This window comes from Pleurodeles waltl, chromosome 1_2 (genome assembly GCF_031143425.1).
Source record: "Pleurodeles waltl isolate 20211129_DDA chromosome 1_2, aPleWal1.hap1.20221129, whole genome shotgun sequence".
Taxonomy (NCBI): domain Eukaryota; kingdom Metazoa; phylum Chordata; class Amphibia; order Caudata; family Salamandridae; genus Pleurodeles; species Pleurodeles waltl.
Window position 1 is genome coordinate 391,732,436 of NC_090437.1, and position 14,776 is coordinate 391,747,211.

The window sequence follows — 14,776 nt, forward strand, 5'->3', positions numbered from 1 at the left end:
GGAATAGCCCTTCCCTATGATCTGCATGACCCATTTGTCTGTTGTGATGGAATGCCAGTGAGGGAGATGAAATTGAATCCTCCCTCCAAATGGACGAACATGGCCTTGGTGAACCACACGAGGAGGGCTTGGGCGCAGTGGAGTGGGGGCAGTTTGGTGGTCGACCGCTGGCCAGACCATCTGGGCCTAACGGTACCACAACCTCTCCTGGGATGTTGAGGATGGTGGCTGAATCGTGGCTGGCGTGGTACTGCGCCCCTTCCGAAGCCTCGAAAGGGACGGAAGACGGACTGCTGTCGAGCTAGCGCTGAGAGACCCAAGTATCTGGCCGTAGCTCGAGAATCCTTGAACCTCTCAAGTGCGGAGTCTGCCTTCTCACCAAAAAGACCAGAGTCATCAAAGGGCATGTCCATCAAGCACGACTGTAAATCCCCTGAAAAGCCAGTCGAGCGTAGCCAGGCATGGCGACGTAGGGCCACGGTTGACGCAATCGCTCTACCCAGCGAGTCAGTCAGGTCCAATCTGCACCTGATTGTAAGCTTGGCTGCATCTCTCCCATCCTTAACAGCCTGGGTGAGAGTGTCCCGTAGGCCCTGCGGGACCTGGGGCAGCACCTGTGCCACGTATCCCATACAGTATGGGGAAAATGGCCCAATGGGCAAGATATGTTTACTGACCTCAATGCCAGCGGGAGGACGAAAACCTCTTCTTCCAAAGTTGGTCCAGCCTCTTGGATTCCCTATCCAGGGGAGCGACAGGGAAGGCACCACAGGAAGTGGAGACTTGGACCACCCAGCTCTCCGGTGTGGGGTGTTGGGTAAGGAAACTAGGGTCGTTTGGAGCACGTCTATGGGGGCAGCCGACTATCCTTTTCACAGGAGCCCCTGTGCTAGGTTTGGACCATGTTACCAGAAGGACGTCAGTTAGGGCCTCATTGAAGGGCAACAACAGCTCTGATGTAGTCACCCCTGGCTGAAGCTCCACGGTCAGGAGATTCGTCCTGACTGTCACCTTGGACAAGTCTAGGTCAAAAACCTCAGCTACCCTACGCACCACCATAGCATAAGAAGCTTCCTCCTCAGTAGCCACTTTAGGAGGAGTGAGCATACCAGTATCTGGAGGCGTGCCCAGTCCTCTGGCTTCCCCCAGATCCTCATACCAGTCCTGATCTTGCTCGAACTCACACTCTAAAGGGTCCTCAGACACCTCCCAATCCTCTCCTGTGCCTGGCTGTTCAAAATAAGGCTCAGGCAATGATCTGGGCCTAATGAGCGCCGTACGACGTCGCTCTGGATCATCCGGAATGTGGATGGGGGAATGAGGATGGGGCTACCACCAGTGGGCGCCGGTGGTGGACGAAGCGTCGATGTCGGACCCAGCGCCGGAGGAGATCGACTGAGGGCCCAACTATCGGATCCTGGGGTCCCCAACGGCACCGAGGCTGAAGATGCCGCCGTCGTACCTGATGGGGTCCCTGCTGACCCAGCGGGGCCTGAAGACCCACCCGAGGGTGCAGCCCGCTCAAAAACAAGGCGCATAGCCTAGTAAAATTCCTTTAGTTGAGCGGGGGGTCGCTCCGGTCCCTGGAAAAAGGGGAAGACGCGGAGTCGGCCCTGGCGACTGCTCCGCAGAATCGCGCTCAGAACGGCGACGTTGCCTAGATGCCTTGCCGGCTGACGGGCGTGGCAAAGCTGAAGCCCGCTTGGACCTCTTCTTCTTGTGCCGTTTACCTGAATGATCAGATGACCTCGAATGCGAGGAAGAGGACTTTGGGCTCCGGGAGTGGTGGACCAACCTCCTCCTACTGCGGGACCATGACCTCCTCGGAGTCGCGCTGACCGAAGACGGCTGTCGAGCTGCTAGAAGTTTGAGGGATCTCTCCCTCAAGCCCTTCGGAGCCACGGTCCGACAGTCGGAACACAAAGTCGAGTTGGATCCTTCTTCAAACACCAGAGATACACTGTGTGGGTCCTTAACCGACATGGTGCGATGACATGAACCACACGGTTTGAATCCCAGAAGACATGTTCAAACAATCAAGCCGAAAAACCTCGACAACCGAAGAAAAAGGGTAGCTCTTTCCGACTCCAAGCTTAACCGGCGCGGAAGGAAAAGAACTGACATATGCACGCAGAGGTGCGTCTTTATAGACAACCATGACATAACATACGGCTCCAACGATGCCACATGGATCCGAACGACGCCACCCGATGGCGCGCGCAGGGTACTGCTTAGCAGAAAAATTCCGGATTCAAAGCGGACGCCAGGGAATTCTAAGGTAAGGAATCTGCAGCTAGAAGTCTCTATCAGATACAACTAACTTTCATAGGAATGTACTGTTTAACAACCAAATAATTATGCTCTTGCTGAATACCCTGGTTTAATAGAGCAGACCAAAGTGACTGCATTAGAGTACGGTGTATGGACTACAGTGTCTACAGCTCATACTTCCAAGGTAAAATGCATACAATAGAAAAGAAGGATATAAAGTACATGACCTGTCCAGCATTTAGATTCTGCACTTAGTACAAATAATAATAGTAATACTAATGCCAGGCTCTTAGGTTTTGTAATACGTTTCTTGAGACTTGGGAAAAAACTGTTCATGAGCCTTTGACTTTAGAAAGCCTGTCAGTGATACTGCTAGGAAGCATCTCCGGAAGCTTTTCATGAGCTGGTACTTCTGTTAAATAAGGTATTAAATGAGGCAGCAATTTGTGAGTTGCTTAATGGGTAGGAAGTAGAACTGTGCAATTCCTTACTTCTTACTCTGGCATTACCACAGATTAGGACTTCTGAATTATGCAATACACATATCAGAGATATTAACACTTATCACCTGCTGTCTGTTGATGTTGGAGTAACTGTGGAGGGAGGCTTTGCAGTTTCTTCTGCAGGTGTTTCTTCTTTGGGCTTTTGCGTGGCTGTGTCAGGGTCTGATGTCACTGGAGCAGATGCTGCAGCGATAGGAGCAGATGTGGGAACTGAAACAGGAGCAGGTATGGTGATGGGAGGAGGCAAAGGTGTTGGAGCTACAGCAGCAGCTGTGGTGGTAGTGGAGGTGATAGAAGTTGAAGCAGCAGAAGAAGTCACTGTTGGTGTGGTTACTGGAGCAGAACAGGTTGCAGCTTTTGGCTAAATAGGAGAGAGAAAAGAAAGCATAAGTAAATAGGGTTAAAAAATAAAAAATAAAAGCCACACTGTAATAGACATATGTGCCCTGTGCATGCTATCACAAAGCATTCCTCTGCAAAAAAGGCAGAGAGACACTAGAGACCCTATTCAATCATTTATCTAGCCTTTCTGAGAAGTGAGCAAAACTGTATTAACCCTAACTTTGAAAAACATGTAAAGAACACACCAACCTCCATTTCAGAAAAAGGAAAATCACCTAGTCCCAAGCAGACCATCCACGCTGGATACACACAAATACTAGTGTCAACCATTTAGCCATTGGCTACTGCCCTGTGACCCTAACACACCCCTAAATTCAGTATTTAGGGGTGACCCTAAACCCAGGATTTTAGATTTCCCGACTACCTACAAAGAAGGACTGCTTAGCTGAAAACCCCCGCAGAGAAGAAGTAAGACGACAACTGCTTTGGCCCTAGCCCTACCAGCCTGTCTCCTACTTCAGAGAACCTCCACCAGCGATGCATCCTGCAGGCCCAGCGACCTCTGCCGACTCAGAGCAGTGCTCTGCACCTAAAAAGGATCAAGAACTCCTGTGGACAGCAGACCTGTCCAACCAAGAAAGAAGAAACCATCTTTAAAGGTACTCCCACTACACTCCAGAAGAGCGAGTTCCCACCACTCTGCACCCAACACCCCGTGCTGGTGTTCAGAGAAACCAATGACCCAGAGAGGATCCTCAGGTGACGTGTCCAGCCTGGGCTGACCTCTCTGCACCCCCACGACGATGCCTGCAGAGGGAATCCCGAGGACTCCACTGACCGAGACTGCCTGGGACGAAGATATCCGACGCCTGGAGACACAATGCACCCGCAGCCCCCACACCCATGCAAAACCGACCGCCAGTGCACCAACGACCAGCAGGTGGCCCTCACCCTTGCCCAGTCGGTGGCTGGCCCGAGAAGCCTTCCTGTGCCCTGCCTGCAACCTCTGAGTGACCCCAGGGTCCCTCCATTGAATCCTATTGAACACCCGTTGCCCTGTTTGCCCACTGCACCATGTCGTCCCTGTGCCGCTGAGGGTGTGTGGTGTCCCTACTTTATTTAATGTACTTACCTGCAATCTGAATCTTATGGTTCTAAAAATAAAATTAACAAAAGAATATTTTTGTATATAAAACCTATTGGCCAGGAGTTAAGTCATTGAGTGAGTGTTTTCACGTATTGCTTGAGTGTACAACAAATGCTTAACACTAACCTCTGATAAGCCTAACTGCTCGACCACACAACCACAATTAGAGCATTAGTATTATCTATCATTGCCTCCGTCAAGCCTCTTGGGGAACCCCTGTGCACACTATATCTCATTTTGATATAGTATATACAGAGCCAGCTTCCAACAGAAGGGAAAAAACCAAGACTTCCTCAACGGACTTAAAAAGGACACCCCAAACATGGAAGATTAGGGATTCCAAATACTATTACTAGTACTTCGCCTCTCAATGTAGCTCAATGGTTACAAGTGGAAACTGAGAAAGTCTTGAACCGTTAGCCGAGGTTTAATGACTGCTTGAGAAACAGAGATGCCTTAATCACGGAGTCTCCTGTAATAAAAGCCACATGGGAAGCCTGGGATTACCTATCCAGGTACAAAGATACCTACCTACCCCTCGAACACCACCACCCCCCACAATGCTCGTGCGACCCTTCCGCTGTTGAACAGTCGCTTCTCCGGGTCTAGAAGGATCTTGCCTTCAGGTGTGGGCAACTCCAGGGGTACTACTGTTTGGAGGATTTCTACCACAATGGGAAAATTTGCTCCTTTGAAGACGAGGACTACATTCCATATTACTGAGAGGGAAATATTTATTTGCAAACCAGGCACTGAAACAGTCACCCAAGCACCAAAGCTGTGGCCCTTGCCAGTGCTGAGGGCACTGTACCCCCTTAATTTTGAGAAATTCCTCCAAAGTCTTAAGTCACTCAAGCATCTAATAGGTCAGATCTAGTCCACTCTTAATTAGCAACCCCCCAGTACAGCTTTTCCCTTTAACAAAACAGGAAGGAAGAGGACTTGGGTGTCTCTTTGGACAATAAGCAATGGGACAAGATATATACGTGTGCAAACAAATTCACCTACTAAGTCAAATTCTAAAAAATTATTTAGCTGTGGCATTATACACCAGCAAAATTCCACATCACTGTCAAAACAAACCCTTGAAAGATCAATGGCGACACTGCGGATGAACAGGTACAATCTTTCACATACAGTGGTCCTTCCAGACATTGTAGAACTTCTGGGATGCAACTTTACCCATCACAGGCCGGATTGAGGGCTGGACTATCGAGGAAAAACCCAGTTGTAATAGTCCTGGGGATACCTACAGAGGGTACATGCCTTCTGTTCTTTCCTAAGGGGAAAATAACCTCACAGCTTTTGTTGACAGCCTAACAGACTATACTTGGCCTTTGGGACAAGGTTCTCTGTCCGAATATGGACATGTGACTACAAGGGAGCAGTGACTTCTAGCATATGAGAAAGTAGCGTACCGCCTAAAGAAGGACTCTGACAAATGTAATAAAATGTGGGAACCAGTTTTTTTTTTTTTTTTAACTTGATCTAAGATTACAGACTTCACATGCCCCAACAAAATACATACTCTAGGTTTTTTTGTCCAGAGGATAGTTCATATGGACGAGGGTGATAAGGGTAAACCCATCATTAATTGTTTCTCTTCTCACATCTTTAATTTTAGATAAGCATGTCCACCTCAACTTTTTGTATAAAATGATGAAAACTTAAACAGATCATGTAGGAAGTTGGCTCTGTATGCACTATTTCAAAGTAAGGAATAGCATGCACAGAGTCCAAGGGTTTCCCTTAGAGGTAAGATAGTGGCAAAAAGAGATAATACTAATGCTCTATTTTGTGGTAGTGTGGTCGAGCAGTAGGCTTATCAAAGGAGTAGTGTTAAGCATTTGTTGTACACACACAGGCAATAAATGAGTGTAAGGAAATGCCTCCTTGGCATGGTTGCCCCCTGACTTTTTGCCTTTGCTGATGCTATGTTTACAATTGAAAGTGTGCTGAGGCCTGCTAACCAGGCCCCAGCACCAGTGTTCTTTCCCTAACCTGTACTTTTGTATCCACAATTGGCAGACCCTGGCATCCAGATAAGTCCCTTGTAAATGGTACCCCTGGTACCAAGGGCCCTGATGCCAGGGAAGGTCTCTAAGGGCTGCAGCATGTATTATGCCACCCTAGAGACCTCTCACTCAGCACAGACACACTGCCTACCAGCTTGTGTGTGCTAGTGAGAACAAAATGAGTAAGTCGACATGACACTCCCCTCAGGGTGCCATGCCAGCCTCTCACTGCCTATGCAGTATAGGTAAGACACCCCTCTAGCAGGCCTTACAGCCCTAAGGCAGGGTGCACTATACCATAGGTGAGGGTACCAGTGCATGAGCACTGTACCCCTACAGTGTCTAAGCAAAACCTTAGACATTGTAAGTGCAGGGTAGCCATAAGAGTATATGGTCTGGGAGTCTGTTTTACACGAACTCCACAGCACCATAATGGCTACACTGAAAACTGGGAAGTTTGGTATCAAACTTCTCAGCACAATAAATGCACACTGATGCCAGTGTACATTTTATTGCAAAATACACCCCAGAGGGCACCTTAGAGGTGCCCCCTGAAACTTAACCGACTGTCTGTGTAGGCTGACTAGTTCCAGCAGCCTGCCACACTAGAGACATGTTACTGGCCCCATGGGGAGAGTGCCTTTGTCACTCTGAGGCCAGTAACAAAGCCTGCACTGGGTGGAGATGCTAACACCTCCCCCAGGCAGGAGGTGTAACACCTGGCGGTGAGCCTCAAAGGCTCACCCCTTTGTCACAGCACCGCAGGACACTCCAGCTAGTGGAGTTGCCCGCCCCCTCCGGCCCCGGCCCCCACTTTTGGCGGCAAGGCCGGAGAAAATAATGAGAATAACAAGGAGGAGTCACTGGCCAGTCAGGACAGCCCCTAAGGTGTCCTGAGCTGAGGTGACTAACTTTTAGAAATCCTCCATCTTGCAGATGGAGGATTCCCCCAATAGGGTTAGGATTGTGACCCCCTCCCCTTGGGAGGAGGCACAAAGAGGGTGTACCCACCCTCAGGGATAGTAGCCATTGGCTACTAACCCCCCCAGACCTAAACACGCCCTTAAATTTAGTATTTAAGGGCTACCCTGAACCCTAGAAAATTAGATTCCTGCAACAACAACAAGAAGGACTGCCTAGCCGAAAACCCCTGGAGAGGAAGACCAGAAGACAACAACTGCCTTGGCTCCAGAAACTCACCGGCCTGTCTCCTGCCTTCCAAAGAACTCTGCTCCAGCGACGCCTTCCAAAGGGACCAGCGACCTCTGAATCCTCTGAGGACTGCCCTGCTTCGACGACAAGAAACTCCCGAGGACAGCGGACCTGCTCCAAAAAGACTGCAACTTTATCCAAAGGAGCAGCTTTAAAGAACCCTGCAATCTCCCCGCAAGAAGCGTGAGACTTGCAACACTGCACCCGGCGACCCCGACTCGGCTGGTGGAGAACCAACACCTCAGGGAGGACCCCCGGACTACTCTACGACTGTGAGTACCAAAACCTGTCCCCCCTGAGCCCCCACAGCGCCGCCTGCAGAGGGAATCCCGAGGCTTCCCCTGACCGCGACTCTCTGAAACCTAAGTCCCGACGCCTGGAAAAGACCCTGCACCCGCAGCCCCCAGGACCTGAAGGACCGGACTTTCACTGCAGAAGTGACCCCCAGGAGTCCCTCTCCCTTGCCCAAGTGGAGGTTTCCCCGAGGAAGCCCCCCCTTGCCTGCCTGCAGCGCTGAAGAGATCCCTTGATCTCTCATTGACTTCCATTGCGAACCCGACGCTTGTTCTAACACTGCACCCGGCCGCCCCCGCGCCGCTGAGGGTGAAATTTCTGTGTGGGCTTGTGTCCCCCCCGGTGCCCTGCAAAACCCCCCTGGTCTGCCCTCCGAAGACGCGGGTACTTACCTGCTGGCAGACTGGAACCGGGGCACCCCCTTCTCTCCATTGAAGCATATGCGTTTTGGGCACCACTTTGAACTCTGCACCTGACCGGCCCTGAGCTGCTGGTGTGGTAACTTTGGGGTTGCTCTGAACCCCCAACGGTGGGCTACCTTGGACCAAGAACTGAACCCTGTAAGTGTCTTACTTACCTGGTAAAACTAACAAAAACTTACCTCCCCCAGGAACTGTGAAAATTGCACTGTGTCCACTTTTAAAATAGCTATTTGTGAATAACTTGAAAAGTATACATGCAATTGAAATGATTCAAAGTTCCTAATGTACTTACCTGCAATACCTTTCAAACAAGATATTACATGTTAAATTTGAACCTGGGGTTCTTAAAATAAACTAAGAAAATATATTTTTCTATAACAAAACCTATTGGCTGGATTTGTCTCTGAGTGTGTGTACCTCATTTATTGTCTATGTGTATGTACAACAAATGCTTAACACTACTCCTTGGATAAGCCTACTGCTCGACCACACTACCACAAAATAGAGCATTGGTATTATCTATTTTTACCACTATTCTACCTCTAAGGGGAACCCTTGGACTCTGTGCATGCTATTCCTTACTTTGAAATAGCACATACAGAGCCAACTTTCTACAATGAGGAACACACACTCAGAGACAATTCCAGGCCAATAGGTTTTTGTATAGAAAAATTTATTTTCTTAGTTTATTTTAAGAACCACAGGTTCAAATTTTACATGTAATACTTCAAATGAAAGGTATTGCAGGTAGGTACTTTAGGAACTTTGAATAATCACAATAGCATATATACTTTTCAAATAAATCACATATAGCTATTTTAAAACTAGACAGTGCAGTTTTCACAGTTCCTAGGGGGAGTAAGAGTTAGTTAGTTCTTGCGGGTAAGTAAACCACCTACGGGGTTCAAGTTTGGGTCCAAGGTAGCCCACCGTTGGGGGTTCAGAGCAACCCCAAAGTTACCACACCAGCAGCTCAGGGCCAGTCAGGTGCAGAGGTCAAAGTGGTGCCCAAAACGCATAGGCTTCAATGGAGAAGGGGGTGCCCCGGTTCCAGTCTGCCAGCAGGTAAGTACCCGCGTCTTCGGAGGGCAGACCAGGGGGTTTTTGTAGGGCACCGGGGGGGGGGGGGGGGGGCGACAAGTTAGCACAGGAAGAAAATATATTTTCTTAGTTTATTTTAAGAACCACAGGTTCAAATTCTACATGTAATATCTCATTTGAAAGGTATTGCAGGTAAGTACTTTAGGAACTTTGAATAATTACAATAGCATATATACTTTTTACATAAAACACAATAAGCTGTTTTAAAAGTGGACACAGTGCAATTTTCACAGTTCCTGGGGGAGGTAAAGTATTGTTAGTTCTTGCAGGTAAGTAAACCACCTACGGGGTTCAAATTGGGGTCCAAGGTAGCCCACCGTTGGGGGTTCAGAGCAACCCCAAAGTCACCACACCAGCAGCTCAGGGCCGGTCAGGTGCAGAGTTCAATGTGGTGCCCAAAACGCATAGGCTACAATGGAGAGAAGGGGGTGCCCCGGTTCCAGTCTGCCAGCAGGTAAGTACCCGCGTCTTCGGAGGGCAGACCAGGGGGGGTTTTGTAGGGCACCGGGGGGGACACAAGTCCACACAAAAAGTACACCCTCAGCAGCACGGGGGCGGCCGGGTGCAGTGTGCAAACACACGTCGGGTTTCCAATGTAAATCAACGGGAGACCAAGGGGTCTCTTCAGCGATGCAGGCAGGCCAGGGGGGGGGGGGGCTCCTCGGGGTAGCCACCACCTGGGCAAGGGAGAGGGCCTCCTGGGGGGTCACTCCTGCACTGGAGTTCCGATCTTTCAGGTCCTGGGGGCTGCGGGTGCAGAGTCTTTTCCAGGCGTCGGGATCTGGGAGTCAGGCAGTCGCTGTCAGGGGGAGCCTCAGGATTCCCTCTGCGGGCGTCGCTGTGGGGGCAACTCTGGCTACTCACAGTCTCGTAGTCGCCGGGGAGTCCTCCCTGAAGTGATTGTTCTCCACAAGTCGAGCCGGGGGCGTCGGGTGCAGAGTAGAAAGTCTCACGCTTCCGCCAGGAAACGCAGTTGTCTTGAAGTTGCTTCTTTGGAAACAAAGTTGCAGTCTTGGGTGAACAGAGCCGCTGTCCTCAGGAGTTTCTTGGTCCTTCTAGAGCAGGGCAGTCCTCTGAGGATTCAGAGGTCGCTGGTCCTGGGGAAAGCGTCGCTGGAGCAGTGTCTTTAGAAGTGGGGCAACAGGCCGGTAGAGCTGGGGCCAAAGCAGTTGGTGTCTCCGTCTTCTCTGCAGGGTTTTTCAGCTCAGCAGTCCTCTTCTTCTTAGGTTGCAGGAATCTGAGTTCCTAGGTTCTGGGGAGCCCCTAAATACAGAATTTAGGGGTGTGTTTAGGTCAGTGAGGGCAGTAGCAAATGGCTACTAGCCCCGAGGGTGGCTACACCCTCTTTGTGCCTCCTCCCAAGGGGAGGGGGTCACATTCCTATCCCTATTGGGGGGATCCTCCGTCTGCAAGATGGAGGATTCCTAAAAGTCAGAGTCACTTCAGCTCAGGTTGCCTTCGGGCTGTCCTGACTGGTCAGTGACTCCTCCTAGTTTTTCTCATTATCTCCTCCTGCCTTGCCGCCAAAAGTGGGGCAGTGGCCGCAGGGGGCGGGAAACTCCACTAGCTGGAATGCCCTGTGGTGCTGTAACAAAGGGGGTGAGCCTTTGAGGCTCACCGCCAGGTGTTAAAGTCCTGCAAGGGGGAGGTGATAAGCATCTCCACCCAGTACAGGCTTTGTTACTAGCCACAGAGTGACAAAGGCACTCTCCCCATGTGGCCAGCAACATGTCTCGAGTGTGGCAGGCTGCTGAAACCAGTCAGCCTACACGGGTAGTTGGTTAAGGTTTCAGGGGGCACCTCTAAGGTGCCCTCTGGGGTGTATGTTACAATAAAATGTACACTGGCATCAGTGTCCATTTATTGTGCTGAGAAGTTTGATACCAAACTTCCCAGTTTTCTGTGTAGCCATTATGGTGATGTGGAGTTCATGTTTGACAGACTCCCAGACCATATACTCTTATGGCTACCCTGCACTTACAATGTCTAAGGTTTTGATTAGACACTGTAGGGGCCCAGTGCTCATGCAATGGTGCCCTCACCTATGGTATAGTGCACCCTGCCTTAGGGCTGTAAGGCCTGCTAGAGGGGTGACTTATCTATACTGCATAGGCAGTGTGAGGTTGGCATGGCACCCTGAGGGGAGTGCCATGTCGACTTACTCGTTTTGTCCTCACCAGCACACACAAGCTGGCAAGAAGCGTGTCTGTGCTGAGTGAGGGGTCCCCAGGGTGGCATAAAATATGCTGCAGCCCTTAGAGACCTTCCCTGGCATCAGGGCCCTTGGTACCAGGGGTACCAGTTACAAGGGACTTACCTGGATGCCAGGGTGTGCCAATTGTGAAAACAAAAGTACAGGTTAGGGAAAGAACACTGGTGCTGGGGCCTGGTTAGCAGGCCTTAGCACACTTTCAATTCAAAACATAGCATCAGCAAAGGCAAAAAGTCAGGGGGTAACCATTCCAAGGAGGCATTTCCTTACAGATCATGAAGAAACTTACTGCCTTGTTCTTAGCCATAGATTTGCTTGCTTAAAATAAATGGTAAACTGAACCCAGTAGCGAGGAAGGTTTAAAGAAATTCACTTTGTGGATTAAGGAAGAACAAAATATGCTGCTCAAATTGGACTTGAGGGTGTTTCAAGGATGACTAAGAGCATCCAACCCTTACAAAGCACTCGACTTCAATAGTAGTAAATGCTTTTTAGAGCCTGGCCATAAAACGGCTACATTCACCAACAACTGATGGTTCCTTTATATAGTCTCATCTTAAGACAAATGGAAAAATTACTTGCCTGTAACTCCAGTTCTACAGCGTTGGTTTCTCTCATATACTCGCATGCTTGAATCATTCCCAGTCACCAACCTTGGGGTCCCCGATAATCTTAAATAGCCACTGATTACAACAATAGTGTTTAATATCAAAACAACCTTGATTGAAGCAACCCACATTTGAGATTGAAGCACGAGTTCTCCTGCTCCCCCTTGCAGCCACTATAGCTCAGATTTCATAGCACAAGGTGAGAAGAGAATAGAGGAAATGAACCCCTGACCGAGCAGGAGGGTCTCATGTGCATATATGAAAGATACCAAGCTAGAGAAATGGAGTTACAGGTAACTATTTTGCTCTCAAGCACTGGATCTTCCATATATTCATGTTTGAATCATAAGAGTAAGCAGTACATAATTATAAAAGTATAACAAAGCGGAAAATAGGCTTGTCTTCATTCTAACAGGTTGCGACGGAGTACCTGTTCCACTGCAGTGCTGGCTGCTTTTACGTCAAGCGAGTAGTGCTTTGTGAACGTTTGCCAGATCCTCCAGGTGGTGCATGGCAGATGTACTGCAAAGGCACACCACTGTAGAATGCTGCAGTAGTCACCATGCTCCTGGTGGAATGTGCCCTCACTGGTCTCTGGAGTGGCCACTTCACCTTGTTACTGCAGAAGGTGAGGCAGAGTGACAACTAGTTATTCCCTGTTTGGACAGGGGTCAGCCTGTTCTTAAGTGGTGAAAGGATACAAATAGTTGATAAGTATGTCAGACCATTTTAGGCTAGGCTTTCCAAATATGTAAGTGATTGGTGGGGTATTATAGTCACTGGATCCTGAACCTCCTGCAAACATCCTGAAAAAAATAGTCACTTGAAGGAACCCTTCAGTCTTGCATCAGACACAAATATGCTTCCATTTGGCGTTAAAGGTACTTGTAGTAGCTAGCGTCAGGGCTTGTCCCAGGATGCCTCCAACTCTGCTGTGAGATCCAGATAGCTATACTCTAGGTCGCCAGGTACCATGTGGTCAGCCTCCAAGACCAGCAACTGTGGTGCAGTATGTCTCCACTGTGCCTGGAGAAGAGCTTGGGATGCATACTTATTTGTATTTATGGACATACATCTGTATATCCGGAGTTCTGTGTACCAGCACTGGCGAGGCAGGCTAGGGCAATGAGAATCAGGGTATATCAGGCCACCTTTGCTTTCCTTAGAACTCTGGTGAAAAGAACAAACAACCAAAAGGTGTCAGCAAAGAAACAACATTTGATCAAAAAGGCATTGCCCCTGGTTGCCAGAACCTGCTGGTGTAACAGCTGCATTTCTTGTATATCTGGGTGTCAAGGAATTCCAGTGTGGGGTGACGCTATTTGTAAAACAATCCACTTGCCTTGGTGTATCTTCCACTCATGACAGTTCCATAGTGATCGACTCTGTGCACCTGCCTGGTCGTTTTGGCATCCAGGGAATCCTCCACAGCAATGTCATTGTGAGAGAAAATGGTCAGTGCCATAGCAACTGCAACTCTTTCAACAGAGGCCGAATGTTTTTCCTCCTTGTTTGGCAATGTAAAACAGAGGTTGCATTGTCTGTTCAGATGAGGACTGCTGGAGTTGCCAACTCTTGGAAGAGATGACTGGAGGTCAAGTCTTCTGGCACAGAGCTCCAGGATATTAAATGTGGAGCTTCTTTTCGGCATCTAACTATGGATTTCTGATGACTAGTTCTTGCATGTTTAAGTACCTTCCAGACCACCATGGTGGAATCTGTTTGAGCAGTTATCCCACGAGATGCAGCATGACATCTCAGCAAGGCATTAGCAGCTTTAATGGACGTCGCTGCAATGGAACCAAATGTACGGCCTAAATTATACATGCTTCCGCTGTCCCCATTAGGAGGCGGACAGGAAAGCATAATCTGGTATTTTGATCTGCACTATGCTGCAGATGCTATGACAGATTAAAGGCCCATAAGGCAGGCCGGGGCTGTGTCTGGGGCCTTGTACTACTTCTCCAAACAGGGAACCACTGGTTAACTGTTGCTGACACTTGATCAATGTTAGACTATAGACAAGGCAAATCTCAGTACAGGCATTCACCTAGTAGCTTTACATGGCTGCCCCAGGAAGTCGTATGAAGCACTGTTGCTCTCTCCATTAGCACACTGAAAGTGGTTATCATCAGGTGGGGAATTTGGCTGAATGGGCCAAATATCACTTTCCTTTGGTGTAATATAATCATTCCATTCATCATTACACCGGTCATCAGTTAGTTCATCTTACTTGGAGTAATCCAAATCTGAAGAGTTTTCTTCTCCCATAGCCTTATGAGTGGGAGGGACCAGTATTGTTGTGACTGTTGATGTAGGCTGGTGTGCAAGAAGTGAAGGGTGTGGAGGTGGTGTGGAAAGTGCTGGTAGTGGAGGTGCAGCAGACATTCCAGTAGGCTGGTGAGGAATAAGTTTTTGAAAGGTGTCCATCATCTGATGGAAGGCTGTGAAAAATGCAATTGGTACCTGCAACACCTATGAATCTATGTAGCCATGATGTGGGGCGCAGGGCTGATAGTGATCTGCTAATAACATCTGAGGTTGGTAGTCATACTCCTGGTAAGGCTTGTGATCATCCATGACGTCTTCCTCAAACTGTGGGACTTAACAGCCATCCAAAGTGCACAGGGCTTTAAGAAGTTTCAAACA

General features: G+C 49.0%; 1 protein-coding gene across 1 annotated transcript in view; it reads right to left on the bottom strand.

The window, feature by feature from the left end:
* The window catches only part of RAD23B (RAD23 homolog B, nucleotide excision repair protein), a 247,329-nt gene that overhangs the window by 157,453 nt on the left and 75,100 nt on the right, over positions 1-14,776 (bottom strand). The window contains exon 4 of the mRNA XM_069239926.1: positions 2,840-3,135. Coding sequence (XP_069096027.1) covers positions 2,840-3,135 — 296 coding nt within the window. The remainder of the gene's footprint in view (positions 1-2,839; positions 3,136-14,776) is intronic.